The sequence below is a fragment of the Hemicordylus capensis genome, chromosome 12 (assembly GCF_027244095.1).
Source record: "Hemicordylus capensis ecotype Gifberg chromosome 12, rHemCap1.1.pri, whole genome shotgun sequence".
Taxonomy (NCBI): Eukaryota; Metazoa; Chordata; class Lepidosauria; order Squamata; family Cordylidae; genus Hemicordylus; species Hemicordylus capensis.
Window position 1 is genome coordinate 4029061 of NC_069668.1, and position 18574 is coordinate 4047634.

The 18574-nt window shown below is 55.0% G+C and overlaps 1 protein-coding gene across 2 annotated transcripts in view; it reads right to left on the reverse strand.

Annotated features, from left to right (window-relative positions):
* The window catches only part of HIP1 (huntingtin interacting protein 1), a 65040-nt gene that overhangs the window by 41643 nt on the left and 4823 nt on the right, over nt 1–18574 (reverse strand). The window contains exon 1 of one of the 2 annotated variants that reach the window (XM_053274686.1): nt 5823–6007. The exons of the other annotated variant lie outside the window; for it this stretch is intronic. Coding sequence (XP_053130661.1) covers nt 5823–5840 — 18 coding nt within the window. The 5' untranslated portion in view covers nt 5841–6007. Of the gene's footprint in view, nt 1–5822; nt 6008–18574 lie in introns of those variants that run through there. 2 annotated transcript variants of the gene reach the window in all.

An 18574-nucleotide genomic window follows, 5' to 3' on the forward strand; every position in this document is an offset into this window, starting at 1 on the left:
ACCTTCTGCTCTTCCCAGAGCGGCTCCATCCCCTAAGAGGGCAATCTCTTACAGTGCTCACACTTCTAGTCTCTCATTCAAATGCAACCCAAGGCAGACCCTGCTTAGCTAAGAGGACAAGTCATGCTTGCGACCGCCACTCCAGCTGTCCTCACCTTCTGCCGCAACTACTGTGAAATCAAAGAGCATGGAGAGCAATGTTCCCTGCAACATTGCCAGATGTTGAGGATGACAACTCCCATCATCCAGAGCTGCGATGGCCTTTGGCTGGGGATGATGGGAGTGTTAAGTCATCAGCATCTGGGAATCGGATACTCATTCCCATCAGTATTGCATAAAGTCGCATTCTAACGCCATGGGGGGCGGTGTGTGGAAGGGGTTGGGGGCGACCTACCTTTATCTACTAACAGATGTCCGCTACCTACCTATAATCTCCCAATTCTGGGAGATGTCAAAAGCAAACTCCCCTGCAGTGTTGCTTGTGTACCTGAAACGTTTCCAGGGACTATTTAAAGATCATGCCGAAAAGAGCGAAGAGACGGCACACGTGTGGCGGGGGAAAACCCTACCCTTGCATTCTCGGAAACAGCACTTAAGTGGCAATGGAAAAGGACGCGAGGAACCAAAACAGGCATCAGCGGCCAAGGCTTGACCAATCAATACAGAGCCCTCTGTGTATGCAGGACACATCTCCGGGCCTCCGGGCGGGGGGGAGGGGGTTTGCCAGGACAGCAGACCCATTTCCTACAGGCGGCCCCCTAACGCCAATCCAGCCAGCGGGAAGAGGACGACGTTGAGGAGGAGAGGTTCGGGCTGCTGCCGCCGATGTGTCCAGCACGGACAGAAGGAACGTGGAGGCCGCACAGCACTGGGAAGACCACAGTCTTGTACCTACCGCAAGCTTCCTTTCTGGAGAGCTGGGGGCTTCCGTTCCCGCTTCCGGCCAGCCCGAAAGCAGCTCCGAAAGGGGAAGGGAGAAAACAGCCACCAGCTCTCAGAGGGCAGGAAGGGGGACCTGGACACCCCGTAAGCCACGGCGAGGAGCCCCCGGATACCTGCTCTACCACTTGTGTTCTCTCCTGCAGGGCTTGAGAAATCCCAGGCGCCCGGGAGCCATGGCATCTAATAATTTCCCTGTCCTGCCTCGACTAGTATCTTCAGTGGGACAGTTCTTTGCCTCTGGACCACAAGTCTACAAATCTGCTTGCCAGGGGCGAGTGCGCCCAGCCCGCAGGCAGGACAGCCTGCACACCCCACAGATTTCCTCCCCAGAGGTCTCAGGTCTGCTGCCAGGAAGATCCTCGCTGAGTGGTAGGAGAGGGCCCCCCCCCTCCATATATTCCCATCTCTGTCTCCCAGTGCAAGTAACAGAAGACCTTCTTCTCGTGTGCCAGCAAGGGATCTGAGGGGAGGGAGGGGATCAGTGGTGACCACAATAACGCCAGGCTGGCGAGCTAAGCCGAAATGTGTGGATGCCTGCCTCTAACTTTACAAATAAATGCAGAGTTATTGACCTTTATTTCGCCCCGTTTCTGTTTTAAGTGTGTTACTTGGGAAGGAGAGAAAGAGGAGTCCGTTTGCTCTCCCCTTCCACAATGCCTATCACTCAGTCCGGTCATTTTGTCCCGCATCCAGGGTCTGGCTCCTAAACCTCTGGGCTGGCTCCTCAATCCAAAGAAAATTGGCCAAGGGCTAATCGCCGCCATGCTGTATGGGAATCCCAGCGAGAAAGCCCAACATTCTTCAGAGGATCAAAAGCACACAGCCCGCACAAATTATATCCGCGACACAGCCCGATCAAACACTCCCATTGTCACACGGAACCCTGAGCGTCCAAATCCTACCTCAAGACAAACACGGGACGTTTTCGTCATCTTCCGCCCGCCCCAAAACCCAGCTGCAGAGAGCTCTTGTAGAACGTAGGGACCCAGCCCATCTGCCAAAGGCTCGGAAGTCAGGGACAGCCTGGTACGCCCGCAAGCAGGATTTCCAGAGGAGCCAAAGAGAGAACTCCCCCACCAACGAAGACAAGCGGCACCCCACAAATCCAGACAGCTCGACCCAAGATCCTTCTTGAATGGAACGATGGGGATAAAAGCTGGGGCCTTCAACAGAAAAGCGTGTCGACCTCAGCGTGATGGTCCCATGGGGAGATATGGTAGCTGTTGTCGCAAAAGGTTTCCAGGCCTCAGCCCACTACAGTGGTTCCCAACCTGGGTTCCTCCAGGTCAGTGTCCCCTCTAACAGGGATTCCCAGATGTTGACTACAACTCCCATAATGCCTGAGCAAAAACTGCTGCAGCTGGGGATTCTGGGAGTTGTAGTCAACAACATCTGGGAATCCCTGTTAGAGGCAACACTGCTCCCGACGTTGATGAACTGCAACTCCCAACATCCCCAGCGACAATTTATTGCGGCCGGGGGATGCTGGGAGTTGTAGTTCAGCAACAAGATAGCACACCAGGTCGGGAAACACTGGTCTGCTACTTAGGAACACAGGAAGCAGCCTTATATTGATTTGAGCCAATTGATTTTAGCTTTGTTTTCATGTAAACCACCCTGAGCCATTTTGCAAGCGGGAACACTTTTCACGTGAATTGGCCAGCAGCTGCACCAAGATTTCATCTAGAAGAGAGTGGGTCTCATGGCAGTGACCATGAATGGTCCCCATTGTTAAGCAGGGTCTGCTTTGGTTTGCATTTGGATGGGAGACGACATCCGAGTGCGCTAAGATGTCCCCTTAGCTAAGGGGACATCTTAGATGGGGCTGGAGCAAAGTGGAAGAGCATCTGCTTTGCACACAGAAGGTCCCAGTTTCCCACCTGCCTGAAATCCTGGAGACACACTGCCAGCCTGTGTAGACAATACTGGGCTAGATGGACCAAGGGCTGGACTCTGCAGAAGGCAGGTGGCTAGAAGGAAACAAGCTGCGCTCCAGAGAATTTCACTCCAGCACAATCCATTTGGGAATTTCTAGAAAGACTAGAGAATTTCTCTGGAGAACGTTACCCTTCACCTTCCTCATTTCTTTTCTCAAGGCGTTTTCTCCTGGAAATTTCCCCGAGATTTCGGGCCAGCTCGAATGCACACCATGAGCTGGGAAGAGGAACATGCAACTCTCCCCCACCCCGAAAAGGGGAACTTCTCCTAACAGTGACAACTCAGCCCGTGCAATGAACAGGGGTGCGGTGCTTCAGTAACACACACAAAAGGGAAAGGGAGAAACTGGTCTCTCCCTACCAAGTTCCTTAAACTGAGATGTGCCATCTTCTTGGCAGGTTAGCAACCACTAGAAATATCCCTTGATCACCTGGCCATGTGAGACATCCTCCACCAGTTCGGGGCTGTCAGCAACTGGAACTGAACTGGACAACCCAGGCCCTTAGCCAACTTCTGCTGAAGTCACAGGAAGCTGCCATATACTGAGTCAGACCCTTGGTCCATCTAGCTCAGTATTGTCTACCCAGACTGGCAGCGGCTTCTCCAAGGCTGCAGGCAGGAGTCTCTCTCAGTCCTATCTTGGAGATGCTGCCAGGGAGGGAACTTGGAACCTTCTGCGTGCAAACAAGGGCTCTTCCCAGAACGGCCCCATCAATATCTCACAGTGCTCATATGTCATTTCCCATTCAAATACAAACCAGAGCGGACTCTGCTTAGCAAAGAGGACAATCCATGCTTACTACCACAAGACCAGCTCTCCTCCTCTCATGAGTCAAAAGCTCACTCTCAGCTTCATCCGACCCCAGGAATGGCCGTGTGGCCGACAGTTTCCCCCGCAGACAGCCTCTCACTCTGCATCTTGCTCTCCAAAACCTCCTATTCCTAGCTTGGGGAACAGGTTTGGGTCTGGAGGTGGAGGTGGAGGAGGAGGAAGAGGGAAAGAATACCCTGAAGCTAGGAAGACAGGGCCAAGCACTGAAGGGCCATGGGCCAACTGGAGATGGGGGGTTGCATGCTCCTTGTGATTCTGGACAAGATGGGGAAAAGGCCATCACATCGCAAGACATCCCACTTGCCTTGTGTTCTCACGCTTCCCTTGTCCTGAGCATCGGGCCGGCAGTAGCCCAGTTTTGCAAGGGAGTTCTCGAAGATTTATTAAACACACAAGGGCAACTACGCCATTGGGTCCGCGTTGTCAGAGGCATGGCAATGAAGACTGGCAGGCGTGCCCTCCAGCGATGACATGACCATGGAGAGAGGACCACTTGGCCCCTGTTCCCCTAGCTGTGCAAATGTGACTGTAATGTGACCCTAATTGCTGGGGAGGCCGGGTCAAAGGAGGGGTGACCACACCCAGAAAGCTGTCAGTGCCACAATGCTGCCACCTCTTTTCCATTTCTCGGGGGGAGAGACACTGCCAAAACTCACAATGAGCCTCCGTCCCCGGAGGTGGTGCCAAGGGGTAAAAATCCGCCTCCCCAAGGATGCCAAGTTGGGATGGGGAGAGGCACAAAGCCCTCCTGGCCACAACCCCTCTCCTATGTTCCCTTTGTGTGCACACACACACACACCCCAGCATCTTCCTGAAAGACTACAGATCGCCTTTGAAACTAGGGGATGTGGGGGGGCCCCTGTTTGCCCCTCTCCCCGGCAGGGGGTAATGAAGAAAATAGGGAAGGGTGGAGCTGGGGATCCCTCAGGAGCTGGGGGCCCCGGGTGTTCTTGGAACCCCATCTGCCACGCACCCCTGGCCGGCAGGCTTTCCTAGAAGCCGGCCACCCCATAAGCATCTGGCTGGGATGGAGGCTTAGCAGCACATGGGGGATGTCGTCACTGGGAGCCAATCGAGAGCCTTCTTGCGAGCCCCCAACCCAGGCACAGAGAAGGAGGTCTGCCCCTGCTGCCCCCTTTGTGTTGCTCGACACCCTGCCTGCCTGCCTGCCGGGTTCATCACTTGCTGGGGCCGCAGGAGGCGAAGTCACGCCCCCCACCCCAGCCCCCTGCCCTTCCACAACAAAAGGATCCTCCGGGAAGGGGAGGCAGGCAGCTCCTCCTCCTCGCTCCCATTCACGGGCAGCAGCAGCAGGAGGAGGAGGAGGACCCACGGCCAGCCTGGTTCTGACAGGGCTTCCCCCTCAGAGCGCCCACCCCAGATGGGGGCTACCCCAAGGGGGGGGTGCCTCGGAAGGAAGACACCCGGCAATCCTTTGCCAAAGGCAACTTTGCCCGGCTCAGGATGTGCACCTCGCGGGGAGGAGGGAAGAAGAAGAGCTGGCTCAGCCCTGCTCCCCGCGCTGCTGGTCCAAATCCACCGGCAAAGGGATGGCGATCCTGCACACACCGGGGTCGGGGATTTCCCTCAGCCAGGCAGGCGGGCGGGCTGGCCGGCCCGGCTTCCACCTCCTCCCCCACCCCACTGCAAGCAAGGGGCTCGGGGCTCTGTGCCTCTCCATCTCCCCGTCCGGCAGCAGCGGCAGAGCCCTCCTTGCCTGGCATGCACTCCCGGGCAGGGCGGGGAGAGGCGCCTGCCGGAGCCCCGGGAGAGCCGCCGCTGCCAGCCAGGGCGAACGAGCCTGAGCTCGATGGCTCGGCATGAAGCCGCTTCCTAGGCTGCGAGTCCTCCGAACCCAGCCGAGGAGGAGGAGGAGGAGGATGCCCCGAAGCGGCTGTGCCAGCATGGACCAAGACGCGCGCGCCTCCCTCCTCAGCCTCTCCTGGAGCCCGCCGGGGCCCCCGCAGCCTGGCAGCGCGCCCCGGGGTTCTCTCGCAAGGGAAGCGGCGGGCGGGCGGGCAGGCAGGCAGGCAAGGCGCTTCTTCCCAGGGGGACCCGGCGAGGCTCGCCCCTGCACACGCGCACGCATGGCCGCCAGCCCCGTCCTTACCATCTTGCCCACCTCCATGACCACCGGCGGCGGCGGCGGCGGCGGCTTCTCCTACACGGGCCGGGCCTCCCCCCAGCGGGGCGGGTCTTCGCCAGGCGCGCGCCTCCAGCTAGCTCGGCGCCGATGCCCGCCGGCGCCGGCGCCCAGCTCCTTCGGACGTGCGGCAGCTGCAGGGAGGAGGAGGACCAGGAGCGAGGGGGCGGCGGCGATCCGAGGCCGGCCCTCCCCGCCGGCGGCGGTTGCTTTGCGCCGCTGCTGCCGCGCCCAGGCGCAGCGCCGAGCGAGCACACGCGCGCAAGCACGCCTGTGTGGGTATGCGCGCGGCGCGTGCGGGGAATGACAAAGGGCGGCTGTCTGGATGGAAGGGCGCTCCCCGCCGGCGGCGGCGAATGGAGCCCCAGACCCGGCCCAGAGGAGCTCCCGCCGCGGGGGGGAGGGGTCCCCAGGGCGCCTTCAGGCCCGACGCGCCACCGCCGCTGCTGCTGCTGCTTCCCAGCCTGTGGACCAGCCCCGCTTGGAGTGCAGATGCCAACCGGCGGCCCCTCTCTCGCGCCCGATGGAAGGCGCAGGCATGCGCAGGAGCCTGCGCGCGCCCCGCTGCCCACCTGCGGCGCTACGGGTCTGAGCTGGGGTGGGGGCATGAGTGGGCAAGCAAGCAAGCACCCCCCCCCCGAAAAGTGGCTTCCCCTCGCCACCGCCCCCCTCCATTTCTGCTTTAGCAATTTAGTTCGCCCACTCACGGGCCCCTTCTGGGCCGCCACCCTCCCTACCCGCCCCCCGCTGCCATTGGAGACCCGCCACCCCCACTAGTCCCCAGCCAGACTCACACCTTTTGGCCCTCAGGCGGCACCACCTCGGGGGACAAAAGCCCCCCTAGTGATTTTTTTTTTTTTTTGCACGCACACACACACCCCGGGACAGGTAATAGGTGATAGCATCTTCGCACTTACAGCCTTCTGGGTGTGATTCCCCCCCACACACACACACTCTTTATCCTTACTCCCAATTTTGGATCAAAAATGGCAGTCATTTTTGCACAGAGGAGAGGGTGCAGGCAGGGCTTCCCATCCAACCTGTCCTCCTCCAGAGGTTGCTGGACTCCAACTCCCATCATCCCCGGCCACAGCTGGGATGGACAGCTGGGATGGTGGGAGATGGAGTCCAGCACCATCTGGAGGACCACAGGTTGGGAACCCCTGGGTTAGGGGTTCAACAAGGAACAAGTATTTCACACTCTAAAATACTATTAGATTGTGAGCCCTTTGGGGACAGGGATCCATCTTACTCATTATTGCTCTGTTATGAGCCATTTTTGGAAGGGCGGTATAGAAATCGAATAAATAAATAATAAATAAATAAATAATACTATTCTCTCCATGGAGTCACCTTTGGAGGACACACCTGCCAGTTTTCAGCTCCATTTGTCCCACAGGGATTATGGGAGAGGGAAAAGAGTTTCTCTCTCTCCACTTTCTCCACACCATGCATGCAGAGGTCTATAAAATCATGCATGGCGTGGAGAGAGAGAGATTCTTTTCCCTCTCACACAACACTAGAACCAGGGGTCACTCCATGAAATTGATTGCCAGGAGGTCTAGGACCAACAAACGGAAGTCCTTTTTCACACAACGCGTGATCCACTTGTGGAACTCTCTGCCACAGGATGTGGTGACAGCCAACAACCTGGGTGGCTTTAAGAGGGGTTTGGATAACTTCATGGAGGAGAGGTCTATCAAGGGCTACTAGTCGGAGGGCTACAGGCCACCTCCAGCCTCAAAGGCAGGACGCCTCTGAGTCCCAGTTGCAGGGGAGTCACAGCAGCAGGAGAGAGGGTATGCCTGTGTCTCTTGCCTGTGGGCTTCTCAGGGGCATCTGGTAGGCCACTGTGCAAAACAGGATGCTGGACTAGATGGGCCTCCTTGGGCCTGATCCAGCAGGGCTGTGCTTATGTTATGTTCATTTTATAGGGTGGGTGGGTGGGTGTATTAAAAAACAGCTTTTGCAAGCTTTCAAGTTGGTGAATCTGGCCGCGGCAGGCCCAGTGGTCAGAGCAAGAAAAGCAGGAGGACACCCCGGAAGAAGCGGAAGGTCTTGCCATGCAATCAGCCCTTTTCCATCTCTAGGGGCCGCGTGGGCCTTCTCCCCCACCACCATAAGCATCTGTCTCCCCCCAGGTGGCACCCAGCAGCACCCCAGCTGGCTTGTGGGGAACCGCAGCTTGCTTCCTGGCAGCACGCACACCCCGTTGCCCGCTGGACTGCAAAAAGCAAATTGCCTATCACAACTCATTACCACTTCCTTCCCCCCCTCAAGTGCCAAGTCATTGACCCCCACCACCACCACCCAGAGGAAACCTTTGAGACAACAGGAAAAGGAGGCACAGGCTGTGCCCGGGGCCAGAGAGGGGCTGCTGCTCTGGGGGGCTCCAGGAGGGAGGGGGGATTCCGGGCAAGCCAGGAACTGGGATGTTGGGCTTCTTTGGGCCTCACCGGCCGGAGGGAGCTGTGATGCTTCCGGACATGAGGATGGCCACGTGGGAGGCAGGTGCTGCTGAGCCCAGGACCAGCCGGCCTCCAGCCAGAGCCCCCGTCTGTTTCTTCCAGCGCCCAACCGAGGTCTCCTGAGTCCGCCTTTGTTCCTCGCCCTCCTGGCCAACAGGAATTGCACTGACACTTCGCGGGGTGAATTCTTTTGAAGAAGCCAGTTAGAGCAGGGATTTTCAATGTTGGGTTTCCAGATGTTATTGGACTTCAACTCCCATAATCCCCAGCCCCAGCGGCCTTTGGCTGGGGATTATGGGAGTTGAAGTCCAATAACATCTGGGGGACCCAACATTGAGACTCTCTGCTCTAGTGCAGGGTTGCTTAACCTTGGGCCCCCAGATGTTGTCAGACTACAATTCCCATCATCCTCAGCCACCATGTCTGGGGAAGATGGGAGTTGTAGTCCAACAACATCTGGGGGCCCAAGGTTAAGGAACCCTGCCCTAGTGGATATAGGGAGCTGCCTTATACCGAGTCAGGCCATGGGTCCATCCAGCCTAGTCTCGTCTACTCTACACTGACTGGCAGCAGCTCTCCAAGATTACAGGCAAGAGTCTTTCCCAGCCCGAACTGCAGATGCTGCCAGGGATTGAACCCGGGACCATCTGCAGGCAAAGCAGAGGTTCTGCCACGGAGCGACGGCCCCATCTCCTAAAGGGAATCTCTCGCAGCACTCACAGGTAGTCTCCCATCCAATGCAAACCAAAGCAGACCCTGCTTAGCAAAGGGGGCAATTCACGGCCGCTGCCACAAGACCTGCTCTCCTCCCTAATATGCCCAGTTCAATACGAAGATGACAACTATTGATATACTGCTTTCCCACAAAAGTTCCCATAGCGGTTTGCAGCCATATAAATAAATTTTAAAAATGGCTCCCTGTCCCCAAAAGGGCTCACAATCTAAAAAAAGAAACATAAGAGAGACGCCAGCCCCAGCCACTGGAGGGATGCTGTGCTGGGGATGGATAAGGTCAGTTGCTCCCCCGCTGCTCAGTCAGGAGAATCACCACTTTTGTTCAGTTAGCAGGGGTATAGTTCGATATCATGAAGCGGTGAGTTTCTGCCTAACCATTTGAGTTGAATCGGTCTGTGCAAGAGCAAAGCCCCAGAGCACTTGCTCCTGGGGACAGAATCGCCACCAGGTATCCAGTCAGGCAGCTTCATAGACACCAGGCAGATTTTATAGGTAACAGCCCATCAAATGCTAGCCAGATCCAGTTAATGGTGACCCAAGAAGGGGGGGGGGGAGAACATACTTATTGCACCCTACGCCAGAGGGTTTTCAAACTTGGGTCCCCAGATGTTGTTGGACTACAACTGACTACAACTCCCATCATCTCCAGTCCCAAAGGCCTTATCAGGGGGTGATGGGAGTTGTAGTCTGACACCACCTGCAGGGGATGATGGGAGTTGTAGTCTGACACCACCTGCAGACCCAAGAATGAAAACCCTTGCCCAAACAACAAGAAAGCACACCGTAAAGCACACGCATGCGCAAGCACACACAGTCTCCGTCTCGTTCACAGCCAGAAGAGTTATTTATATCACAAACAGATATCGCAGGATGGTTTGTGAAGTCTGTTATGCCGGAACAGAGCGAAATTCTACAGTTCCCTATGCCAGAAGGTAGCTAATTGCCCAGCCAAACACTCCCAAGAGTTCTGGAGATAGTTGGATGCATTTTAAAAAAAGAAAAGAAAAGAAAGTGCAGAGTTTCAGCCAATTTCTGATGGGCGAGCTCACGGAACACCCCCTGGTTTCAGACACGTGAAGAAAAGCGGAGCCGGAAGCCACAAGCAAAGAGGAACAAGCTGTCCATGCACCACAGAAGAGCGGAGAGGTTATTTTGGTGCCCATGCCAAGCTGGACTGAATGCGGGCCTGGAGGGGCTCAGCAGTTTCCCTCACCATGAAATCACAACGCGGCAGAGTGCCGGCTTCTGAACAATTCCGCCTCATTACAGCCTTCTCAATGATGTTAGTACAGGGCTCAGGAGATCCACTAGTCTACTTGTCTGTGACGAGTGAAAAGTAACGCCCGGCGAGTGAAAAAGATCCTCACGAGTAATGTACCAAGACAGCTTTTGTTTTGGTCTGACTAGTGAACAGAGCCAGCATTTCTTGACCCCTGGTTATGTAGAAGGCTGGTTTAGGAGAATACAGGAAGCGGCCATCTACCGAGTCAGACCCTCGGTCCATCTAGCTCAGTATTATCTACACGGACTGGCAGCGGCTTCTCCAAGGCTACAGGCAGGAGTCTCTCCCAGCCCTCTCTTGGAAATGCTGCCAGGGAGGGAAGCTGGGACTTCCTACAGGCAAGCAGGTTCTCTGCCACCTAGCTCCAGCCTGGAGAAGCCGCTGCTGGTCAGTGTAGGCAATACTGAGCTAGGTGGCCCAAGGGTCTGACTCGGTAGACGGCCGCTTCCTAGGTCCCTGTGCGCTCGGAGGGGCACCCTTGTCCACCAGCTGTCTTCCCATTAGGCGACTGGCATATTAATTTGGCCTCTCTCATCAGCTGGGCTGGCTCCTTGATGACTCCAGCTAAGCCCCAGGGAGCTTAGCCTGAGTCAGATCAATTTGGCACTGCTCCCATCCCCTCCCTAATAGGATTAGAGCAAATGAATTATTCAGGAAATTAGGGTGTCAGTTTCCTAAGTGCAGGCTTCAGTGGGGGAGCCCAGCTAGCTCCCGGATGCACAGCCCTCGGGAGGCCACAGCACATACGGCGGGGTGTGTGTGTCGTGTCCCGTTCCCAGAGGCCTACCCAATGGGCAACAAGCAAAGCTTTAGGAGAGCTTCTGCACAACGCAAGTGTCCTATCAGAAGGACAAACCAAGCACTCTCAGGCAAGAGTCTCGCCCAGCCCCACCTGGAGATGCTGCCAGGGACTGAAACTTGGACCGTCTGCATCCAAAGCAGATGCTCTACCGCTAGCTATGGCCCCATCCTCTAGGAAGCTGCTGCCTACTGACTCAGACCCTTGGTCCATCCAGCTCAGAATTGCCTACCCTGACTGGCAGCGGCTCTCCAAGATCTCAGGCAGGAGTCTTTCCCAGCCCTCCTTGGAGATGCTGCCAGGGATTGAACCGGGGACCTGCAGCATCCAAGCAGATGTTCTGTCGCTGTGCAACAGCCTTGTCCCCTCAAGGGAATATCTTACAGCAGACAGTGCCAACACGTAGTCACCAGGGTCCCCTCTAACAGGAATTCCCAGATGCTGTGGACTACAACTCCCACCATCCCCGAACAAAAGCCACTGCAGCTGGGGATTCTGGGAGTTGCAGTCCACAACATCTGGGAATCCCTGTTAGAAGGGACACTGCTCATCACCCATCCAAATGCACACCAAGACAAACCCTGCTCAGGAAAGGGGGCCATTCTCGCTTCCGGCCATGAGATCGGCTCTCCATGTCTAGCCTCAAGCAAGTTTCTACCTGAACAATGCTGCTAAAGAGAACTGGCTCTCGACCAAGAGCAGATGGTTGGAGACTGGAGGAGGGAGGGAGACACAGAAGTCCCGACCCTGCCTGCCTGCCGTCTGAAGAATCTAGCTTCTTGGCTTGGGAAGAAGACTCCGCAGCACGCCAGAGTAGCCACCGTAGAGTGTGCACACCCCATGGACTGCAAGCTGCTGGCCTCTCCATGGTCCTGAACGGGCTTTGGGGAAGCGGCCACACCACAAGGGTGCCGACATCCCCCCCCACCGCGCGCTGTCTCCACGGCTCTGTGCCTTTGAGAAAGCACGGCCAAGAGACAATGGAGGACCTTTGCCAAGCAGACTCCCCTCAGGCCGAGTTCAAACCAGCCACAGGACAGCTAGGACTCGGGGTTTCTGGCTTTGCTCCACACAAACCCTCCCAGGCCCTGCCTTGCCTTAAGGCAGGGCCTGGGAGTGGGGGTGTGGAGCACAGCCCAAAACCCCGAGTTGGAGAGCTGGCCTTGTGGTCGCGAGCATGACGTGTCCCCTTTGCTAAGCAGGGCGTGCCCTGGTTGCATGTGAACGGGAGACTACATGTGTGAGCCCGGAAAGAGATTCCTGGAGATACTTGGGAAGAGCATCTGCAGGTTCCCAGCTTCCCTCCCAGGCAGCATCTCCAAGAGAGGGCTGGGAGAGATTCCTGACTGCAGCCTTGGAGAAGCCGCTGCCAGCCTGGGTAGACAATACTGAGCTAGATGGACATACTGACTCAGTATATAGCAGCTGCCTACGCTCCACTTGAGGAGCTCACCCTGAGAGCTTCCTAGAGGAAGAAGATGGTCCCCTCGGGCGCCTTCAGAAGGGCTCCCATTCAGCACGCCACACGTGATCCTGCTCCGCCCCACACAAGGTCTGCCAGCATGCAGGGAGGGAAGAGGCCAGAGCAGGAAACTGGCCGACATCTGACATCTGCCTGCAGACACCACTTTGCATTCCTCTCACAGGAGGATACGCCTTGCAAGTGCGCTCAGAGTAGGAAAAAACAGCCCCCACCCCTTGGCCAGGGAGAGGGGGACATTCTGGAGGAGCAGGTAATTCAAGAAAGCCAGTGACGTGGAGGGCTGCTTATAAAGGGAACTGTTCTGCTGGCCCTGCTGCTCACCGCTGAATGAGTGCCCTCGGCTGCAGCACACACACACACCCGCACTCAGTAGGCTCTCTGGGGCAAAGCACTGAGTGCCTAAAGGGTACACAAGGGGACCCCTGCTAACTGGGCAAAGAGGCACCTTTTTAATGTGGCGGCGATTCTCCTTATTGAGCAAGGGGGAGCAACTGGCCCTATCCGTCCCCAGCACAGCATCCCTCCAGTGGCTGTGGCCTTGCGTATGTTTCCTTTGCAGATGGTGAGCCCTTTGGGGACAGGGAGCCATCTTATTATATTTATTGATTGACGTCAACTGCTTTGGAAACTTTTTGTTGAAAAGTGGTATAGAAGTATTTGTTGCTGTTGAGCTGCATGGCTTCCCAGCAAGGAGAGCAGGAAGTCACAAAACAACAGCCTGTGGTTCGGAGACCTGCTCCCCCCCCACCTGCCTTCACTACTGACAAAGTGACCCGCGTGGGCCTCTTTTGCGTGGGTCTCCCAGCTCCAAATACGGGGGTTCCTTGCCTTACGCAGGTCCAAGTCACAGGAAGCTGCCTTCCACTGGGCCAGACCCTTGGTCAACCTGGTTCAGTACTGTCTACACTGACTGGCAGTGGCTTCTGCAAAATGTCTTTCACGGCTGTACCTGGAGATGCTGCCAGGGATTGATCCTGGGCCCTTCTGGATGCAGAGGAGATGCTCTACCACTGAGCTGCGGCCCCATCCAGACCAGCACTGTTCCCTCTAACAGGGATTCCCAAACGTTGTGGACTACAACTCCCATGATTCCAAGGCCAAGGGAACAGTGCAGACCAGATCTGCAAATTTAGGTTTAGCTCACTAAGTGAGGTGTTCTTGGCATGGAACGCATCACTTAGTGGCCTGCTTTTCCAGGGTTTTAAGAACGGTTTTAACAATGGTTTTATGTTGTTTTTAGTTTTAAATTTTAATAGCTAATTGGTTTTAGTTTTGTTTTGATGCAAAGCGCCCTGAGCCATTTTGGAAGGGCGGTATAGAAATTAAACAAATATAAAATATAAAAATTTTCTGCATTCTTCTGATCTCTTCTGCGCTCTGTATGTCAATTGCAAATTGAGTGCTAGGCAGAATGGTTGATTTCCATAGACGCCTTCCTGAAAATCTCATTCCTGCTAGCAACATGTAAAAAGCAGCCTCTGAGTGCACCCCCCCACCCCCGGGAGCAGAGTGTCCACACTCCCCCGAGTGGCCTGAGCAATGGATCATTGCAAGCTAGGAAGCATCTGTCCGGAAGTGTGTCACCCTCCGGCTTTCCTTTAGCCACACAGGCCATCTAGGGCGCTCAGGCAGGGGCCGCATTCTTCAAGGCTGCAGCCGTACACGGAGCGGAGCTCTCTTTCAAAGCGAGTCCGCTCTTGCAAACAGCAGTGCTCAGTGGGCGCAGGGGAAATTGCCTCTGGAGCCAGAGACACAGGACTCCCTCTCTCACAGCAGCCAGACCCAAATGCAGGCACTGGAGAGGCAGGAATCGCCCACAGTAGTAACCGTCGAGAGCAACGCATGGCCTCACACAGGGCTCAGCCCATTCCATAATCTCCCCAAGAGATATATGCAGAAAAAAAGAGAAAGAAACTAGGAAGCAGCCGATGAACAGTCTCATCTCGGAGAGATTTCTCCTGCATAGAAAAAGCCGGTTAGGGTTGCCGATAAGTTTCCGGGAAAATACAAAGTGCTGGTTATAACCTATAAAGCCCTAAACAGCTTGGGCCCTAGGCATTTAAGAGAACGTCTTCTTCGTCATGAACCCACCACCCATTGAGATCATCAGGAGAGGTCCATCTGCAGTTGCCACCGGCTCATCTGGTGGCTACTTGGGGACGGGCCTTCTCCACTGCTGCCCCAAAGCGTTGGAACGCGCTCCCTGCTGAAATAAGAGCCTCCCCATCTCTGGCAATTTTTAAAAAATCTTTCAAGCCACATCTGTTCACTCAGGCTTTTAACTCAATATTGTTTTGATCGTTTTAACATTGTTTTGAAATATTGTTTTAAGGTTTGGAATTGTTGTAGTGTTTTAACTTTTTGTCGTCATTTATTTTAACCAGTGTTTTAATTTTTCTCTTGTCATTTATTTGTTTTACCTAACATTGTAACTTTTCTGTTTTTTGTTGTTGTTGTTGTAAACCGCCCAGAGACGCAAGTTTTGGGCAGTATAAAAATATGTAAAATAAATAAAATAAATGAAGAGCAGCAAGAAGAGACCAGGTCCCAAGGAGCCTATCAACGTTGATTCAGCCCAACGTGTTTCGGCCTTCCTCAAGGATCAAGCCACTTGAAAACACGAGGATGCTTGTCAAGGGGATAAACAGAAGCCACTTTCCCTCGCTTCGCACAATGTCCATCAGTGAGCTGGGTAATCCTTGCCGAGGGTCCATTGTCTGGCTGCTAAGTTTTGGGGCTGGCTCCTAGACGCAAAGAAAACTTGCCAGCTCCTGGCCTAACATGTCCTCTTCACCCTAGGCCTGCCTCCTTGCTCACCCAAGATCCTGCTTGAGGGTCCCTGCTCTGCTGTGGAGAAGACAGATATCCACGGGATGGTTCAGCCAGCAGCAGACATCGGTCTCCTCCATAGCCACCCATGCCCATTCCTCCACTGCATCTCCCTCTGCCGTGCCTGCCAAGCCGACGCCAGCTGCAGGAAGCCACTTCCACAGCAAAGCAGACGGAAGTCCTCACATGCAAATGTTCCCTCCATTTGCACAATTTCCTTTCCTAGAACCAAACAAATTGCCCAGCTTGGGTTGGGCTGTAGCTCAGTGGGAGAGCATCTGCTTTGCATGCAGAGGGGCACAGGTTCAATCCTGGGCAGCATCTCCAGTTAGGGCTGGGAGAGACTCCTGCCTGAAACCTTGGGAAGTTGCTGCCAGTCAGTGTGGACAATGCTGAGTTAGATGGCTGACTCAGTATAAGGCAGCTTCCGATATGCCTAAAAAGCTGCTTCAAGCAGCTGAGCAAGGCACAGTCTCATTTCCTACATACTCCTTTACGGAGAGGAGAGCTGGTCTGGTGGTAGCAAGCAGGACTTGTCCCCTTAGCTAAGCAGGGTCTGCCCTGGTATGTATTTGAATGGGAGACTAGAAGTGTGAAGAGATTCCCCTCTGGGGATGGAGCCGCTCTGGGAAGAGCAGAAGCTTCCTAGTTTGCTCCCTGGCAGAATCTCCAAGATAGGGCTGAGAGAGATCAACCTTGGAGAAGCCGCTGCCAGTCTGTGTAGACAATACTGAGCTAGATGGACCAAGGGTCTGACTCAGTATATGGCAGCTTCCTATGTTCCTGAATTGTGGGGTGGCGGCAACAAGGAACACCATAGCTCTTTCCCGCAGGAGCTTTGTACTAAGCTTTTGCAGTCGGCTAGAAGCACCAAGGACAAGGAGATCTTCCCAAACTGCAGCAAGTGGGGGAACTTAAGCAAAGAGCCCCAGTGAGTTCCAGACACAGGTTTGGGGGAAGCTGGGCGAAGAATCCCTCCTTTTCTATCATGGCCACTTGAAGCGTTTTTTGGCCAATCCCCACCCCACAAAAGAAACCACCTGCGTGACTTTGTGCGAATGGCCAACTGCTCCGCATTAGGAAATCCTGGACTGAGTTTCGCCATGCTCGGTTTGCACACCCCAGAGAATCCCAAGGCTTAGGGGAAAACGTGTGGCCCTCCCACCAGCTCATCCACAGCAAGCCTTTGTTGCCATCTACAGGTGAAAAGCAGAACCGCACAGAGAAAATAAGAGGCTCTTTCAAGACTGGAAGGCTCTTGGTGGCAAGTAAGGAAGTGCACAGCCGCTACGCCGAGAGCACACCCTGACCATGACCATCGCACAGAAGGCTTCACTCCAGGGCAACCGGGGGCGTTCAAAAAGGCGCACCAGTGAAATCAGTACCGTCGTGGCAACTCCCCCACCTGGCAGGAGTGATGCAAGCTAAACAAGTCTTGGTGTGGTCGGCACCTAGACGGGAGACCCAAGCATGCCAGTTCTGGGGATGGGGCTGTTGCTCAGGAGTGAAGCTCGAGTGAAGAACCCCGTTTCCTGTGTACGGATTTGACTTCTTCGCAAAACAGATGGACGGCTCGCGTTTCCACAAGGAGGGAGAAGCAGACAGCTTAGGTTGGCATGCCTTTATTAGTCAGTTAGTAACTCCCAAAAGGATACATTCCTTGCGCTTGATCTGTTAGTTTAGATCGGCAGGGCTGACTTGGCAAACGAGCACACAGTGAAAACGAGCCAGAAAGAAGCATCAGAAGCAGAAAGCAGCCGACTTTTCAACACATGCTCAAAACTGTGTGAAAGAACAACGTGACCCCTCTCTTCCGTCTCAGCCCTATCCTTGCAACTCGGGTGATGCAAATCCACAAGCAGTCAAGTTACTTGCAGGCATTTAAAATCTCCACTGTGGCGTTTTAAGGAATAGCTATCTCATGAAAATGAGTATAAATATTTCAGAGTAACCCTAAAGAACTATCCAGAGGCGTAGAAATATCCTTCAGTAACAGGGCTGTAGCTAGACATTTTGACTGTATACAGAAGGCAACAGTTTCTCATGCAGACATGTAGGAAGCTGCCATATAACGAGTCAGACCCTTGGCCCATCTAGCATCTAGTAAGGCTCACGGGCTACACTTCTTACCTGGGGGCCAGTAAAAATGTCCCCGTGGGCCAGATACGTTATGTTGTGCAGGCCTGGTCTAAGAGCACACAACACAGAAGCTAAGTTGGCCTTGGTGTGGTCAGTGCCTGGAAGGGACTCCCTGTCTGCTTGGCAAGCAGAAAATCCCCGGTTCAGTCCCTGGCAGCATCTCCAAGTAGGGCTGGGAGAGATCCCGGCTTGAAACCCAGGGCACTGCTGCCAGCCAGTGTAGACAACACAGAGCAAGTATCTAATTCAGTATAAGGCAGCCTATTCTGTGCCTAGAACCGGGAAGGGGCTTTAGCATCACGGTAAAGCATCTGGCTTTGCTTGCAAAAGGTCCCCAGTTCAATCCCTGGCAGCATCTCCAAGTAGGGCTGGGAAAGACTTTTGCTGGGAGAGCTGCTGCCAGCCAGGGAAGACAACGCTGAGCTCAAGGGACCAACGGCCTGACTCAGTAGCCAGCAGCTTCCTTTGTTGCAGAATCAATTGTGTTGCAGGAGACACAGCAAGCAAAGTACATCCAGCAGGATGCCTGGCATCTGTGGGACTTCTGACTAGCACTCTCTCCCCTCTCTGTGCCTGGCTCTTTAAGCGCATTCCTAGTCAGCTATGGGAACTTGGCGCCAGAAAATGCAAACACCTAGACACAGGAGGCAACTCGGCACCCATTTATGCGGCCCACGCAGCCTCTCATTCACAGGGGCAGGGTTCTGTGCTAATCCCGAGGGAGGCCGCTCACTTCTGCCATTTCCCATGGTCTCTCCCTGCCAGCTTCCTCCATTTGATGCCCGGAGAAGAAAATGGAAGGGCCGAAGCTGTGCCGAGGAAGAAAAGAAAGCCCCGCGATGGCAACTGTTCTGGCATAGGCTCTTTCGTTTAGCAGAAAGCCCATCAGGACGTGGCACGCCACCCTGAAGTGTACGGAGGGAAGAGGGGGGGAGGCATAGGCGGCAGCCAAGAAGCAAAAAAAAGGGGGGGGATTTAGATTTC